Source organism: Dendrobates tinctorius, unplaced genomic scaffold, assembly GCF_039654945.1.
Source record: "Dendrobates tinctorius isolate UK_male_01 unplaced genomic scaffold, ASM3965494v1 ptg000151l, whole genome shotgun sequence".
Classification (NCBI taxonomy): domain Eukaryota; kingdom Metazoa; phylum Chordata; class Amphibia; order Anura; family Dendrobatidae; genus Dendrobates; species Dendrobates tinctorius.
In genome coordinates this window covers 22,736,464-22,755,033 of record NW_027361818.1, presented here as the reverse complement: position 1 = coordinate 22,755,033, position 18,570 = coordinate 22,736,464, and the positions used below count along the sequence as shown (strand labels likewise).

Sequence of the window (18,570 nt, the reverse complement as noted above, 5' to 3'; positions counted from 1 at the left end):
TTCTCTCTCCTTCCATCATGGCGTTCTCTCCTTTCTCTTCCTGTCTCAGCTCTTTTCCCACCACCGGCTCCCGCCCCTCCATCTGGGGGCGACGTCTTTTTCCTACTCCTCCATACCAGGCCAGTATACAAACCCCTCGGGGGGTGGGCCATGTTGCTGTCGCATAGAAGTTCAGACAGGGGAGGCCCAAGACAGATCGCGGACTTTTCTTAGGACCACCCATATTATCACGCCCCTCTTTCCCGCGCTGGCGGCCATTTTTAGCATTCTTTTTACAGTCTATCAAATTGGGTCTTTTGCACATTTCCACAAACTTTTAAGTCCAATAAATCATAGGCACACAGAACCTGGTGGCACCAGGCTTCGTCATCCTGTTCGTGATGCCAGAAAATGGGTCGCCCTCCCAGGGCTGTGGGGTACTCGGTACCGGGCCCGATGAGCTTCAATGGGAGATGTCACGGCAGCTGGGACCCAGCCCGTGGCCCTGGGTGCCCATTGTAAAAAGGGGTGTTGTTGCAGTGTGCTTATGGTGATGAAAGTTTATAAGTGATTCGTGACGCCACTTGTGGTGTTCAGCAATGGAGATGTAAGCCGACGCTGCAGACAGATCCTCTGGGACAGATGTTGTGGTGCAGCAATGATGTTACAGCCCTCCACAGGCAGCGCTGTAGTCCCAGGGCAGAGTAGGTGAAGTGACACTTAGATGGTGTAGTGTCAGGCGCAAGGAATGTAGCAGTGCTGGGCAGGTTGGCGCAGGAATAAGTGGAGGACACCAGGGCATGTAGTTCCAAAGCTTTACTCACAGTCTGTTGCAGGTACAGGTGCCCGCATCCGTGCCATGTCCTCCTGGTCAGGAGCTCAGCCAACTTCCAGGCAAGATGAAGTACTTCTTTCCAACACTCCGCCAACATATGTGCCTTTTCTGAACATCTCCTCTTATAGCGCCTTTGAATTAAGTACTCCTAGTACTGAGTTACACTGGAGTTCCTCCTGTCAGATGTTCATATGAACTCTACTTGTATGGCAGACAGCTGTAGCCTGCTTCGGGGACTCCTTGCAACTAAGTCCCGGCTCTCTCGTATGTTGCTGTTGTGCCCCCAAGTCTTGTGTGGGAATAAAGTGGTCACTACTTCTATTTCTACGGTGTCTGCTGCAGGACCATTAGTATCCATACAACCTCGGGGACCGGACCCCGGCCTTGCGCTTAGAACTTGAGAAGGGTTCTCCTCTAACCCTATTCCTTGTTCTTTTATTCTCCTCACGTTCTGTGCTAATCCTTCTTCCCAATGGAGAATCAAGCTTCATTTCTCTGTCCCTTTCCTGTGCCAGCAGACCCAGATCACTGTAGCCTGCTGCAGCACTTCCTTCTTCCATCCCTCTCCCGGGGATCTTCTCTGTCTCACTCTCTGTCCTTCTACATCTTCACTCACTGACTGAATGAAAGACTGACTGACTGACTTGAACTCAACTCTTCCCGCTTTATTATGTGAACTAAGCTCCACCCACCTCCCAGCACATTTTGTGTTCCAAGCAGGGAGCCACCAAGGGGTGCTATGCTACACTCCAAGCAGGGAGCCGCCGAAGGTGCTTTGCTACACTACTTTGTGGTGTGAGGTGCAGGTGTTGGAGTGTGGTCAGGTGTCTCCACCTTACCTGGATAGTGGGGTACCACACCTCAGGAGGAGGTGCAGTACCTCTGTGGCGACTGAACCCTCAAGGGTGCCACATGTATAATGAGAGGCTATTGGTAATAGCACTGAAGATTATTAATAGTGAAATACAAAACAGAAATGGTTAAACTGAAGAATAAAAAACCTCTGAAAAGCTCACATAACTTTCGACAAGTGCCCCCTCAACTCTTTTAAACAAAGTTACATTTAAATGTTATCTGTGGCAAAATTTCTAATATATTTTCTTTGGATATTCTTACAAACAAGCCGATAATTATAATTTTATATTTATATTTGGAAAGAATAAAATAAAGAGAACTCATGAGACAGAGGCAAAAAATCTCCCCAGACTCGCGTCACCTGGCACCGTGCCTTCTATTAGTATATATATATCTGGACATAAAGCCATTGTGGCTCACATTAATCTTGTGTGACGACCACATAGCGTGACGGTGAGGATCACAACCTCCTCTGGGACATTTCTACACAGAATAACTAATATTCATGAATTCTGCTCTAGATTTGCTGATGAACAATGAGACAGACATATCTGCTGTAAGTACTAGCAGGAAATCTCCAGATATGATCCTCACTGATGGCCGCTGAAGATTCTCTATAATTGTGTGATTTGAAAAAATAAGTAAATGTCTTTTCATTTTTACATGTCTAATTAAAAATTCATATGAATCTTGACCCCTCGCATATAATTATCTGATGGTTCATAGTCTTCACCTTTTACAGTTACTTTGGCCTTTTTCTAACCAATATACACAACACTGTATAATATCTGTTTTTTTTTTATATTTCTCACCTTAAAAATTACAATTGATTTATAGTTTGTTCATTCTGAAATGCAGGAAAGAAATTTGACAAAGGTCACGGAGTTTTTTCTTTTAGGATTTCAAGGCAACCAAGGTTTCAGAATTTCCCTTTTCTGTCTTCTCCTGGTGATTTACTGGGTGACAATATGTGGGAATCTCCTGATCATCACCCTGGTGTCCACCAGCAGGAACCTCCACACCCCAATGTACTTCTTCATCTCACAACTGTCCGTCAGTGACATCTTGGTGATCTCAGATATTGTCCCCTACATGCTCCACATATTACTGAATAATGGGGGGAACATTACTCTTATTGAATGCATCACTCAGTTATATGTTTTTGGCGCCACTGAATCATCTGAATGTTTTCTTCTCGGTATGATGTCTTATGACCGATATGTGGCCATCTGTAATCCTCTACGTTACTCCACCATCATGACTAATAGACATTGTGTGATATTATCTATTACATGTTGGCTGTTTGGATTTTCTTTTCTTTTTATTATTTTAGTAAAAACTGCAAAACTCAATTTTTGTGGTACAAATATCATTGACTATTTATTCTGTGACATGGTCCCATTACTAGAACTTGCCTGTTCTGATGTCTTCATTATTCACTTGGAAATGTATCTTTTGTCTATTCTAACTGTAATTATCCCAACCACATTAATTGTAATATCCTATGTGTATATTGTGTCAGCAGTGTTAAAGATCACATCCAGTACCGGTAGACAGAAAGCCTTCTCCACCTGTAGCTCCCACCTCACTGTGGTCGCCATATTCTACTGGACAATTTTTAGTGTTTATGTCATCCCAACAAAAGGACGAACACTGACCATGAGTAAGATCGTATCTCTGCTATATACTGTGTTTACTCCTTTAGTTAACCCCATTATATATAGTCTGAGAAACACAGATATTCATAAAGCCATACAGGAAACACGGGCTAAGCTCATGATATAGAAAATTTCAAATTAGTCAATATTTATTGTCAAGGATAGATACATAGATAGATAGATAGATAGATACATAGATAGATAGATAGATAGATAGATAGATAGATAGATAGATAGATAGATAGATAGATAGAAAAATAAACACACATATGAAAGATAGACTCACCAAACCCTGACTGATGCAGTAGCAGGATGCAGCAGACCTCCATTGATAAAGGCTGGGGAAGCACAGGTGCAAACCACTGATGAAAACAGCCAGTAACCCAACAAATGAAGGGCTGGCTGCCTAGTGGGAAAAATGCACAAAAATAAGGCTTGCATAGGACATCAGTCACACAGATATCTTTTTATCTTTTTGCACTTTTTATCATTTTTGCAGGATGCAGCTGGGCCTCTTCATGTTGGCTTGGTTTTTTCTGTGTGATGCATGTATATAGTGCAGGACAGCCCGCCTGCTAATAATACGGGTGTGATCAATAGGCTGGTCAGACACTTTGCACCGCACTGTGTGGCTGATGTCCTATGCATGCCTCATCTGTGTGCATTTTTCCCACTAGGCTGGCAGCCCTTCTTTTGTTGGGTTACTGGCTGTCTTCATCAGTGGGTTACCCTTTGTGCTGCCCTAAGCCTTTGATTAAGTTGCAGCTCCTACAAGCAGAATAACCCCACTCAGATGGTCACAATCCTATCAATCTCGGCAAACACTTTTTTCCAGTAGAGCTCCAGGTGCGCTGAACGTCTGTGGAGAAAATCCCTTTTGGTCAAAGGTTTCATCCATTCTAAGTTTCTGCTTAAAGCATATTACGTGGACCTTTTCCTCTCCAAGCAAACTTACTTCACCACCCTCATCACCTCACTATCCAACAATCCTAAATTACCATTTAACACTTTTTATTACCTCCTTAACCCTAAAGTGCAGGCACCAAGGACTAATCTGGACAATTATTTAAAAAAAATGCATCACATGCTACAGGATATTGTCCTCCAAACCACCAATTTCTCGGCTTCTTTACCCTTCAGGACTTCACCAAGCTCACTTTCTGTCTTTGAACCTTTTACATAAGTAGAGATTACCCGGCTCCTCACATTTTCTCACCCTATTACCTGCATCAGTCATTTTAATCCCTTACATCTCCTTTAGTCCCTCTCTCTGGTTGTCATGATTCACTTAACTAAAATATTTAGCTTCTCTCTTTCTTCTTATATCTTTCCTTTGTGCTTATAACATGCTGCCAGAAAGCCGTTACTAAAAAAAATCTATTGATCAGAACTGCTTTGTCAACTACAGGTCTGTCTCTCTCCTGAACTTCTGAAACAATTGGTCTACTCTCATCTAATCTGCTGTCTCTCAGATAACTTTTGACACTTTAAAATTGAGATTTTGCTCTTAACACTCTACTGATGCCCTCACTGAAGTCTCTAATGATCTAGGAACAGCTATGTGTAATGGTTACTACTCGCTGCTGATTCTACTGGATCTCTTGGCAGCATTTAACACCGTGGATCACCAGCTCCTCCTCAACATTGGTTCAGCTCTGTCAGCCTAAAGGACCCAATTTTCTCTAGGTTCTTGGTCCTTCAGTGTAACGTTTGCTAGCTCCTCTTCATCTCTTCTCTCTTTCTGTTGGGGTTCCTCAAGGCTGAGTCCTAAGCCCAATTGTTTTGTCCTTATACACCGCCCCTATGGAGAAAAGTCAGCAGATTTGGCTTCCATTTCTATACTGATGACACACAATTATACAAAAATATTCAGAAATGAGAGTCCTCTGTGGTTGATACCATTCAATGGCTAACTTAAAAGATGGTAACAAATTGCAAGCTTTCGAGAATAATCAGGTCTCTATCAGGCAAAGACTGAGTAGTCTCGAAATCTTGCGATTTGTTGCCATCTTTCCAGTTAGCCATTAAAAGTTAACAACCACCGAGGACTCTCAATTCTGAGTATTTTTCTATCTACTGGCTAACACGGTACAAAGATATATAAGTTTTCTGTACCCAATTATACACAAATTCTCCTGTCTGCTCCCCAGCATTAGTACAGAATGATGGCAATTGTCTGTCTGCTGTCTCTAACATCATTACCAAAACAGGCTAAACACACACTTATAAATTGGCTGTGCTGCTGGGAAGAAGTCTCTTGCTGCAATATTAATTACAAGGTTCTTTATTGTCCACTATCATTTCAATGTCGTACTGGCATCTTTATCAGGTGTAACAAAAAACCCAACAACTGAATAACTAAACTCATTTTGCTTCCCCCCCTCTTCTAACCTACTGAAACTTGAAATTGCCGTTTCCATGAAGGGTTCAACTACAATTTCCAAGCAACATGAGTTACATTTGATGTAGATCTTTCATTAATCTCCTACGTCCTATCACTCGAACGATCATGTCCCATATAATTCAAAAGCATCTCTTGATCTTGACCTTTCCTTACCTTTGACTGCAAAAGCTCTCACTTTTGCTGTGGATTACTGAATCTCTCTATTAATCAGTCTCCCTATCACTAACCTCTCCAATCCATCATAAATGCAGCCAGGATCATATTTCTGTCCAAACATTAGACTGATGCAGCCACCATATGCCAGTCTGTTTGTTGGTTGTCCACCAGCTAACTTATCATCTTTACACACCTAGCTCCAGAGAGTCCTGCACCGCCATGCATTCCCTCCGTAGTCTATGTCTACCACCCTACCCATGCACTCCGTTACACTAATGACCTGAGAGTAAGGGTACTGTTACACTTAAAGATGCACCAGCAATCCCGACCTTGACAGGATCGCTGGTGCATCGCTACATGATAGCTGGCGAGCTGTCACACAGGCAGCTTCACCAGTGATCAGCACCAGCGAGAACACTGGTATCTAAGGTAAATATCAGGTTACTAAGCGACGCGCGTCACATAGATACCCGATGTGTACCTTAGAAACCTGCGTGCTCGTACCGGGAGCTGCGAGCACGCAGATTTTTAAGGTACACATCGGGTAACTAAGGGAAGTGTGCCGCTTAGTAACCCGGTATTTATCTTAGTTACCAGTTTCCAGCGCCTGCTTAGAGCGCTAGGAGCCTCGCTGATTGTTGGCTCCTGCTGCCACATGCAGCAATGAGCGCTGGCCAGCGGGAGAGCAATGATCAAGAAATGGCCCAGGATGATAGTGCGCAATCATTGATACCCAGCGGGGAGGCCGGTCGCTGATCTCCGTCACACACAGCGATCTCACTGGCGAGAGCGCTGTGGCGTCACAAAATCAGCGATCTCGCTAGCGATATCGCTATGTGTGATACTTACCTCCGACAGGCTCCCCCGCTGTCTGTCGTTGATTGCGCGAGATCGCGCAGCTCCATTTCTCGTCAGGCACTTCCTGCTGGCGCCGACGAGCGACGCGTGGACGTGGGCGGGAGGAAGTCAGGATCGCCTCGTCTGAAAGGTAAGTAACGTCCGCTGTATCGCTGCTGCATCGCTGTGAGATCTGCCTGTGTGGCAGCTCACTAGCGACCATTTAGCGATGCACCAGCGATCCTGACCGCGTCGTATCGTGGTCGGGATCGCTGGTGCATCGCTAAATGTAAAGGGGCCTTTAGTAGCACCTTGTATCTGCACTTGTACAGACCCTGGCTGCTAATTGGTTCATGCTGATTCATTAGAATGCCCCTATTTATTACTTTGAGGTCTGGACTGTACACAAAAAGAAAGCTCTTGATATTTATCTTTTGTGTCACCCCTATTTCTTCAAACATTGGAAGCTTATGTATAGGGCCCTCATTCCTCTTGGTATGTGTTGAACTTTGTGTTATAATCTAATCACATAGCTTGTTTGCACAAGTGCCCTCTGAATTGTACATTGCTGTGGAATATGTTGGCTTAATGGCAATAAAAATGAATATTATTAGGGATAGGAGGACCTGTGGATGTTCTGTTTGGGTACCTGAACTCAAACCTAGACCTCAGTCAAATGAATAGGAGGCCCGAACATCCCACAGCTCTCACACTGTCATTTGTGTGACAACGCGGAAATACCGGGTCTGATCGGCGGTTGCCTCATTAATCTTACATGTTACTGTCCATCAGAGAACTGCGGTTCCCACGTTGCCATACAGATGACAGTGTGTGACCCAGCAGCTGTGACCAGTAGTAAAAAGGTTACCACCAGTCAGGCATCAGCTGATGAGTACTACTCTCATCAGCATACGCCTAATCCCATTGATAGCAGCGAGAAAAGGCAAGGCTGTTGAGAGTATTCACCAGACGACACCTGTGTATTGTAATAAAGATATGAGTGGGATATAAAATCAGTGCTGTGCATGTGTATTTTACTGTCCATGTATTTATTGAATTAGAAAATTAATTTAAAAAATGGCTTGGGTCTTACTTATTTTTAATAATCAGCTGAGGGAAAGCAGACAGCTGGGGGCTAGTGTTATTATTCTATGAAGGGGCCACTACACATGGCTATTACTATCAGCCCATAGCTGTATGTGTAGCCTTTGCTGGTGGGACCGCAAAAGAAATTGTTGTGGGGCTCCCTATACTTTACCTCTATATCCACAAAGGTGGTTTGCACGTTAATGACCGGGCCAATTTTAACAATTCTGACCACTGTCAATTTATGAAGTAATAACTTTGGAACTGTCACGGCACCGCCAGACTCAGGGCCTGCTGTCCCGGCCTAGGCCAGTAGGAGGCACCGGACTATCACATCACCGTCAGACTCAGGGCCTGCTGTTCCGGCCTCGACCACTAGGAGGCGCCGGACTGTCCTATCACCGTCTGACCCGTGGCCTGCAGTTTCGGCCTTGGTCTCTGGGAGGCGTTGTGCTTCAACCCCGAGTGATGGCGGCGATAGTCATGAGGCTCCTGCGCAGGCGTCTGCTGGACGCAGGCTTCGCTCCTCGGTCAGTCATGAAGGGGCTGGTGCATTACCATCCAGCCTGGTCCTGGGGGCGGTCCGGATGACATCATCAGGCCACGGGCCTGTAAGGGATGACCTGATCCCTCAAATACCTTGGGACTGCTCTTGCAGGCCGCCGGATATATTCTTGGTTCCCCTGCGTGTTACTGTGTGAATTGCTGTTGACTGACTCTGACTTTTGCCTGGACTTCTGACTCTGCTTCTGCCTAACGATTCTGTACCTCTGCTGCCCTCCTGGTTTATGACTCTTACTTCGGCCTGGATTCTGACTCTGCTTCTGCCTAACGATTCTGTACCTCTGCGACTCTCCTGGTTTATGACTCTGGCTTCGGCCTGGAATCTGACTCTGCTACTGTCTACTGTTTTTGTACCGTTGCTGCCTGACTGGTTTAGTCTCGGATATCATTGCCTCTGTGTCCTGTATTGGAACACCTTTCTGGCGACTGTCCTGCTCTGGTCATTGCTCCTATTCAGACAGTGCCTCCTGGGCTCTGCTATAAATCCAGATCCCTGTATTGGGGTAAAGGGTATCAGTGTTTCTCGGGGTGCTGTCTGGCTGCAGTCCAGACCGCAGGCAGACGTCACATTATATCCGGCCCAAAAAATAAAACGGCTTTTTGTGTCTATACTTAACACATATAAAAGCAGTTTTCCTTACCTTTTTTTTTTCTTCCTCCTGATCTGTTTAATCAGTTACTGGGAGCTCGCTGGTTTACTAAGCTTGACCTCCGGGGGGCATATAACCTGGTCCGCATAAGAAATGGGGACGAATGGAAAACGGCCTTTAATACACCCCTTGGCCATTTTGAGTACCTGGTAATGCTCTTCGGACTCAGTAACGCTCCTGCAGTATTTCAGCACTTCGTCAATGATATTTTCAGAGATATTTGTGGGGTGTATGTCGTCGTATATCTGGACGACATTTTGATTTATTCTGCTGACCCTGTGACACATGCTCAACACGTCCGTTCAGTACTGCAAAGACTGCGCGAAAACTCTTTGTTCGCGAAATTTGAAAAATGTGTTTTTTTTGCCGAAGAGGTGCAGTTCTTAGGATACATGGTCTCAGGCAAGGGGTTCCGCATGGATCCCGCCAAGATTCAACCCATTAAGGATTGGGTACAACCCAAATCGCTGAAAGCACTACAGCGATTTTTGGGATTTGCGAATTATTATCGCAAATTCATCAGGGGATTCTCAGAGATTGCCAAGCCACTCACGGACCTTACCCGGAAAGGGGCGGATGTGACTAATTGGAATCCTGAGGCAACCAGGGCTTTTGCTACACTAAAAGAGTGCTTCGTGGCCAACCCGGTGTTGATTCAACCAAACTTGGACCACCCGTTTATTGTGGAGGTAGATGCCTCCGAAGTCGGAGTGGGAGCAGTGCTCTCACAAGGCACTGCATCCCTCACTCAGCTTCGTCCATGTGCCTTTTTCTCCTGCAAATTCTCTGCCACGGAGAGAAACTATGACATCGGCAACCGAGAATTATTGGCAATTAAGTGGGCCTTCGAGGAATGGCGCCACTTCCTCGAAGGCGCCAAACACAAAGTTACGGTTATTACCGATCACAAAAACCTAACCTACCTAGAGTCGGCTAAAAGACTAAACCCTAGGCAGGCCAGGTGGGCCTTGTTTTTCTCCAGGTTCGATTTTTTAATCACCTTTCGCCCCGGAACCAAAAATGTGAGGGCAGATGCCCTCTCCCGCAGCTTTTGTCACACACACACCGAGGACTATGAACCAGCTCCCATATTGGCTAATGGCATTGTCGTGTCGGCAGTATCTCTGGACCTTCTGGAGGAGATCCGTAGGTCATCAGAACAAGCTCCTGACACTACGCCCCCCAAAAAATTATTCGTCCCAGCTACCTTTCGCTTACGAGTGTTAAAAGAATCTCACGACTCCGTCCTGGCAGGCCACCCTTGTCTCAATAATACCACTAGGCTGGTAACCAGGAACTTTTGGTGGCCAACGGTGGCCAAGGACTGTAAGGAGTACGTCTCAGCGTGTGAAATCTGTGCCCGCGCCAAGTCCCCCCATAACCGTCCTTCCGGCTGGCTTCAGCCCTTGCCCACCCCTGAAAGTCCATGGACCCACAGCTCCATGGACTTCATTACAGACCTGCCACCCTCCGAGGGGAAAACCTGTATTTGGGTGGTGGTGGACAGGTTCAGTAAACAGTCTCATTTTGTTCCCCTGTCCGGCTTACCCAACTCTGAAACCTTAAGTAAGTTGTTTGTTCTTCACGTTGTACGTTTGCATGGCGTTCCGGCAAATATCGTATCTGACAGGGGTACCCAGTTCGTCTCGAAGTTCTGGAGGGCGTTCTGTAGACGTATTGGTGTTGAGTTGTCCTTTTCCTCGGCATACCATCCCGAGACGAATGGTCAAACTGAGCGTGCCAACCAAACGCTGGAGCAATACCTCCGCTGCTATGTCTCAGCACATCAGTCAGATTGGGTGGAACATTTGCCATTGGCAGAGTTCGCTCTCAATAATAGATACCAAGACTCCATCAAAACCACCCCCTTCTTCTGTAACCTTGGACTACATCCGAGCTTTGGATCATTTTCGGCCAAGATGTCGGAAATCCCAGGGGTTGAGCAAAACATACATCGTCTAAAGACTATTTGGTCCGAAGTAAACTCTAATTTAAAAGGGGCTCAAATTAGACAGACTTCGGCAGCTAATAGACGACGATCCCAGGGGCCGCACCTGGGAGTTGGTGACAAGGTTTGGCTCTCTACAAGAAACATCAAACTTAAGGTACCGTCGGCCAAACTGGGTCCCAGGTTCATCGGCCCATATGAAATATTAGAGGTAATTAACCCGGTAGCGTTTCGGTTAAAGCTCCCGCAGTCTTTTAAAATTCCTAACGTTTTTCATAAGTCCCTCCTCAAGGTATACCGCTCCCCAATTCGTCCCGTCCGGTCCCCTCCTCCTCCTGTTTTGGTCAAGGGCGCCTTAGAGTACGAGGTCCAAGGCATATTTGATTCCCGTCTAGTGAGAAACTCGGTACAATATTTGGTGCATTGGAAGGGCTACGGCCCAGAGGAGAGGTCCTGGGTCCCCGCTAGTGACATTCGTGCTAAGCGCTTGATTAGGAGGTTTCACCTCCTCCACCCTGACAAACCGGGTTTTGAGGGTCCGGAGGCCCCTCTTAGAGGGGGGGGTACTGTCACGGCACCGCCAGACTCAGGGCCTGCTGTCCCGGCCTCGGCCAGTAGGAGGCACCGGACTATCACATCACCGTCAGACTCAGGGCCTGCTGTTCCGGCCTCGACCACTAGGAGGCGCCGGACTGTCCTATCACCGTCTGACCCGTGGCCTGCAGTTTCGGCCTTGGTCTCTGGGAGGCGTTGTGCTTCAACCCCGAGTGATGGCGGCGATAGTCATGAGGCTCCTGCGCAGGCGTCTGCTGGACGCAGGCTTCGCTCCTCGGTCAGTCATGAAGGGGCTGGTGCATTACCATCCAGCCTGGTCCTGGGGGCGGTCCGGATGACATCATCAGGCCACGGGCCTGTAAGGGATGACCTGATCCCTCAAATACCTTGGGACTGCCCTTGCAGGCCGCCGGATATATTCTTGGTTCCCCTGCGTGTTACTGTGCGAATTGCTGTTGACTGACTCTGACTTTTGCCTGGACTTCTGACTCTGCTTCTGCCTAACGATTCTGTACCTCTGCTGCCCTCCTGGTTTATGACTCTTACTTCGGCCTGGATTCTGACTCTGCTTCTGCCTAACGACTTTGTACCTCTGCTGCCCTCCTGGTTTATGACTCTGACTTCGGCCTGGATTCTGACTCTGCTTCTGCCTAACGATTCTGTACCTCTGCGACTCTCCTGGTTTATGACTCTGGCTTCGGCCTGGAATCTGACTCTGCTACTGTCTACTGTTTTTGTACCGTTGCTGCCTGACTGGTTTAGTCTCGGATATCATTGCCTCTGTGTCCTGTATTGGAACACCTTTCTGGCGACTGTCCTGCTCTGGTCATTGCTCCTATTCAGACAGTGCCTCCTGGGCTCTGCTATAAATCCAGATCCCTGTATTGGGGTTAAGGGTATCAGTGTTTCTCGGGGTGCTGTCTGGCTGCAGTCCAGACCGCAGGCAGACGTCACAGGAACGCCTCAACGGATCTCGGTGATTTTCAGAATGCTTTTTCATGACAAATTGTACTTCATGATAGTGGTAAAATTTCTACAGTATGACTTGTGTTTATTTGTGAGAAAAAATTGTGGAAATTTAGAAAATTTCTTGGAGATGGGAGTGGGAGGTTCTAATTATTGTGGATGATAACCTCCGGTCATCAGCAGAACCGAGGGCATGGGTAGGGTGGTAGACTGAAACGAGGGAGGAGATGTAGGGTGGGCTGAGTCATGGAGTGCTTTGTGGGTGAGGGTAGTAAGTTTGTACTGGATTCTGGAGTGGATGGGTAGCCAGTGTAATGACTGGCACAAGGTAGAGGCATTGGTGTAATGATTGGCGAGGAATATGATGCTGGCTGCAGCATTCAAGACAGATTGGAGCGGGGAGAGTTTGGTAAGAGGCAGACCGATTAGAAGAGAGTTACAATAGTCAAGACGAGAATGAATAAGAGAAACAGTTAGAGTTTTTGCGGAACCAAAAGTAAGAAAAGGTCGAATTCTAGAAATGTTTTTGAGTTGCAGATAACAAGAGCGAGCCAGTGATCGGATGTGGGGGGAGAATGAAAGTTCGGAGTCAAAGTGAAGTGCAGGTGAACAACTGGCTACATGAAAGAACTGGGAGTGCAGGTAGTCTTCTCTTCCATCCTCCCAGTGGATGGCCATAGAACAAGGAGGTGGAATAAGATTCTGGAGGTGAACAACTGGCTACGTCGATGGTGCCGTCAGAAACGATTTGGATTTCTGAATCAAAGAGTGAATTACCTATATGATGGACTACTTGCTAGAGATGGGGTGCACCTTGCGAAGACTGGAAAACATGTTTTGGAAGTCTCCTTACTACACTCATCAGGAGAGCTTTAAACTAGAACAATGTGGGAAGGGAAGCAAAAGGCCAGAAAAAGCCATACACCTGACAAATGCTATTGAGAACTCTGCTATTAGAAGTGGAAAGGAAGAACAAAGACAAAATAATTTAAACAATAAAAATATTGGAGAAACAGAAACCAATCACAAACTAAAATGTTTCTATACTAATGCACAAAGCATGGGCAACAAACAAGGAGAATTGGAGCTACTAACACAGGAAAAGAAATATGATGTCATTGGAATCACTGAAACTTGGTGGGACAATACTAGGGATGAGTTTCCGATATTGAAATATCAGAAATCGGCCCGATATTTGCGATATCGGAATTCCGATTTCCGATTCCGATATTTTTTCACATCTGTGGAGCCACTTAGGAGCTGAAGAATTGCTGACAACATTGTGTAACTCCCCTAAGCTTGGTAGGAGGCGTCCAAACTTGCTAGCTAGGGTCTGCGCTGCGATTGGCTGGCTGGATGGTGTGATCAGGCAGTATAAAAGGCTGTGCCTGCCATTTTAGCCTCACTCTACTGTGAAAGCAGAGAGGGAGAGGTTGCAGTTGGAGATAGGGAGAGATCTCGGATCTAATAGCGATAGAAATTGTTTTTCAGTGACTGTAGCAGCCCCTGTGTGTTACAGAAGCAGTCTTTTTCCTCACTGACCCCGCTCAGTTTAATTTTTTGTGCTGTGCAGGCTCTCAGTGAGGTGCTTAGTGAGACAGTGCAGAGCACATTCACTGCAGCTGCTGCAGCTCCTCTTGCTGCAGCACTGTGTGGTGTGTGTCTCACTGCCTTTTCTTTTCATCCCATAAATCCCCTTCCCCTATTTTTTCCTAAAAGTTAAACACTATATAGGGATTGTGCTGTGAGGGACCCAAACAACCTCTGTGGCTGGTGCCACACAGCACCTGACCCAGTCCCGGAGAATCCTTTTTTTTTTGGTACCACAGCAGTGTCATTTACTACGCTGTGACATCCGACCGCAACGTGTACACCAACACCACAAACACACGTTACTCTGTGTGTAGGCCACACTAGATTCAAATAAAGTGTAGCAGACACACCATCATCATACAGTGCCATTAGTGTTTCTTATACCTGTTTGTAGTCCTACAAGAATAAGCACACTAATTCCTAATAATTACTTTCTTGCCGTTCTGAATCCATCGATAGAGATGAAGAAGGCAGGGAGTAAGGGACTTCCCTGCGGCGGCCGCGGAAGAGGTGCATCAGCAGCTAGACATGATGCACATCCAGAGCAAGCAGCAGGCCCAAGTCACTCAGCACCTACTTTCACTCGGCAGCAGTCATTTATTCGCAGCTTGTTAGGAGCGCATGGCCATAGGCTGATAAGACAGGATCAAGTAGAAACCGTTGTTGGTTGGATGGCAGCTGAGGAATCCACCTCAATGAGCACAGCATCCTCCCAGGACCTCTCCACCACATCGGGTCTGGCCACTGAAGAGCAGCAACCATCTGCTTCTTCACCGCCCAATAAATTGCCCAGACATTCAGAGGGCCAGGAGCCAACCTTAATCCTCTTCTCAGAATCTGTTGGCTTGGAATCTGTGTGCCATCCAGACAGCATTTCTGCAGCTGAAGAAGAGGTAGTGTGCACAGATGCGCAACCACTGTGTCCGTCTGAGGAAGAAGTGGAGGGTGGGCCAGTGCCCACAGTGACCAGACCCCAGTCAGCAGATGATGATGAATCTCAGCTGCCAGTTTCTGCTAATGAAAGTGTATTGGATGACGAGGTCCTTGACCCATCATGGCATGCTGAGGGGCAGCAAGCAAGTGGGGATAGCTCAGAGGAAGAGCTTGCAGGTGTGGCGCCGCTTGCCCATCCACGGGGGAGAGGAAAAGGGAAAAATTGGTTGTCGGCTCCCTCAACTTCAGCACCCGTTAGGAGCAGGGCTCTTTTAAAGAACGCAAGGGGTGTGCCCAAGAGTTGTGGTGCATGGGTCTTTTTCGACCAAGTTGCTGATGACGTTACAGTAGTCAAATGCAAGCTTTGTCGACAAACTGTGCGGAGAGGGAAGAACGTCAGCAACCTTAATACCACCAATATGTTGACGCATGTCAGGAAGAGGCACCCTGTGGAGTGGCAGCATCACACCCAAGATACTTCGCCACCTGCAGCTGGTTCCCCACCTTCCACCTCTTCAGCCACAGCGGCCACCTCTTACTCCAGCTCGCAATCAGCTGCTCCCGCTTCCTCGCCAGAATGCCAGGGTGCATCTGCAGGCAGTGTTATGCAGTGGCACACTGTCTGTGCTTCATCAGCATCAGCATCCCAATCACTGGCATCCTCACACTCCCAATCCAGTGTGCAGTCATCTGTCACACAGGTGTGGGAGAAAAGGCGCCCATATTCGGCAATCCACCCACGAGCACAGGGCATGAATTCTCGCATTGCCAAACTGCTTGCAGTGGAAATGCTACCATTCTGGCTGGTGAGCAAGCCAGCCTTTATTGATATGTTGGGGTTTGCAATCCCACAATACAGCGTTCCCAGCCGCTTCTACTTCAGCAGGCAAGCCGTCCCCGCCCTGCAACAGCATGTGGAGCGTAAAATTAAGCATGCACTACAAAATGCAGTTAATAGCAAGGTTCACCTGACCACCGACGCGTGGACCAGTCAGCATGGCCAGGGATGCTACATTTCCATCACCGCCCATTGGGTAAATGTAGTTGAGCCTGGAACTGAAGTAGACAGTGCAAGTGCGCGGGTCCTGCCAACTCCACGGATTGCAGGCCTCTCCTCCGTTCAAATTGACTCCTCCTCATGCTCCTCCTCAGACTCGCCTGCACCCAGACGTACCACAACAACCGATTTCAGCACTGCATCGGCCAAACATCAACAGGCCGTGTTGAAATTGGTTTATCTGGGTGATGTTAGCCACACCGCAACCGAGCTGTGGAACATGCTCAAGGAGCAGAGCGACATGTGGCTTGCGCCACTCAACCTTCAGCCAGGTATGATGGTGTGTGACAACGGCCGAAACCTGGTCGCGGCTCTGGGCCTAGGTGGTCTGACTCACATTCCATGCCTTGCCCATGTCCTAAACTTGGTGGTGCGGAGTTTCCTTAGGAACTATCCTGACCTTGAGGATCTGCTGCACAAAGTCAGATATGAGTGCTCTCATTTGCGGCGTTCAAGCATGGCTGCATTGCGCCTTTCAACCATGCAGCGCAGATTGGGCCTGCCCGAGCACCGCATCATTGTTGACCTCCCCACCAGGTGGAATTCGACTTTGCATATGCTGCGGAAGTTGTGTGAGCAGCAACCAGCAATTATGGAGTTGCAGCTGCAGCAGCCGCAAAGTAGGCGACACACATCTCAGCCCTCCCACTTTACAGCCACAGAGTGGGCATCCATGAAGGACATATGCACCATTTTGAAGTGCTTCGAGGACTCCACTCTGATGGTGAGCGCAGATGCTGCCCTATTCAGCCTGACTATTCCCCTTATATGCCTTATAGAATCATCACTTAAAGGACTAAGGGATGAGGTTTCTCTGGAGGAGGAGTATGATGAGACACTTGGACCAACCAGGCAATCTTCATCGGCCGGGTTGGTACAAAGCTCTGTGGGTGCCTCACAAAGGTCCAGGCAGGACACAGCAAGTGAGGAGGATGAGGAGGACTATGAGGATGAGCCAGAGGAGGAAAGTACACAGCGCTCTACTAGTAGTCACCAGATAGAACGTGGAATGGGTGATGCAGAGCAGCCAGAGCACATTCCTCCAGCTGGTGACAGCGATGCATGGCCAGTTGGCAGCCTTCAGCACATGAGTGACTTCATGCTGCAGTGTCTGAGAAACGACCCACGCGTGGCTCGTATTCTCCATACAAATGACTACTGGGTGGCCACCCTCTTAGATCCACATTACCGGGACAGCCTTCATAGCCTAATTACACCGTTGAACCGGGCACGTAAAATGCAGGAATACCAAGATGCACTGGTTAATTCACTCATGTACTCTTTTCCACCGCATAGCAGTGATGCGCGTGCAGTAGCAGGCACCTCAGTGCGTCCTGGGCCCAGTGGAATCCGTTCAGAAGCTGGTAGCAGAAGCAGTACATTTGCTACTGACAGGTTCAGTATACCCAACCTGTTCCAACGGTTTCTGAACCCACAAACAGTTAGGGAACCATCAGCACAGACAGTGCAATGCACTAGGAGGCAACGTTACCGTGACATGGTGGCACAATACCTCTCCACCCCTGTCAGTGTGCTTCAGGATGGATCTGCCCCCTTCAAGTTTTGGGTCTCCAAGTTGGATACATGGCCCGAGCTTAGCCAGTATGCCTTGGAGGTCCTGGCTTGTCCTGATGCCAGGGTGATTTCTGAACATGTCTTTAGTGCAGCTGGCAATGTACTAACAGACCAACGTACCAGACAATCCGCTGCAAATGTGGACCGGCTTACATTCCTAAAAATGAACCAGGCCTGGATTTTTGGTGACTTTTGCTGCCCTGGGCCAGAGTAGACAGGTTACATGCATGGCTGGTAGCAGTATGCATGCTCTGTCATGTGCCTATGTTGCACATAGCGTCATCTGTTATGCCAGTGCTCTGGCCACTACTACCAACATCTAGCTCCTGGTTCTGTGACTGACTCTTTCACCTCATACTGTTTTCCATGGGCTCTAGTACCGCCAGCTAGTGCAAATTTCCGTGACTGCTGATTTCACAGCATGTCGTGTTTCTGGACTCTAGTACCGCCAGCAAGTGCCCATTTCCATGACTGCCACTTTCACAGCATGCTGTGCTTCTGGGCAACAGTAACGCCAGCTGTACCTCGTTAGACCAAAGTGAAAAAAAAGGACGACAGATGCCAAACACCTATAGGCAGAAGCACAAGAGGCGGGATCCAGCCACGCCGGCTGTTCCCTGGCAGTGAAGTGCGGACACAGGTGCCTCACCCGAGGGGTAAACCAAGTTCCAGCATCGCCAGCTGGTTCTCGGGAGTGCCCAAGGGCACGGGTACCTCCTGCTCCAAACCGTGTTTCGGCAACACTCGCCGTTACACGGTTGTGTCTGCCGCACTGTTCCATGGCCCCGCCGTACATCATTCCGGCTCAGTTTGCTGTTATCCGTGGTGTCGGCAGTGTAGGAGCCCACTATGTGGACTCCGGGACCTGGCGCTCAAGGCTGGTCTCGACAGTGCCAGAAGGCCCTCCTCCTCCCCTGCT

At 47.8% G+C, this 18,570-nt stretch overlaps 1 protein-coding gene across 1 annotated transcript; it reads left to right on the top strand.

Annotated features, from left to right (window-relative positions):
* Positions 1-2,521: 2,521 nt before the first annotated feature.
* Positions 2,522-3,454, top strand: LOC141050055 (olfactory receptor 11L1-like). The gene has a single exon (XM_073546889.1). The coding sequence runs from the start codon at positions 2,522-2,524 to the stop codon at positions 3,452-3,454; it is 933 nt and encodes a 310-aa protein (XP_073402990.1).
* Positions 3,455-18,570: the final 15,116 nt, after the last annotated feature.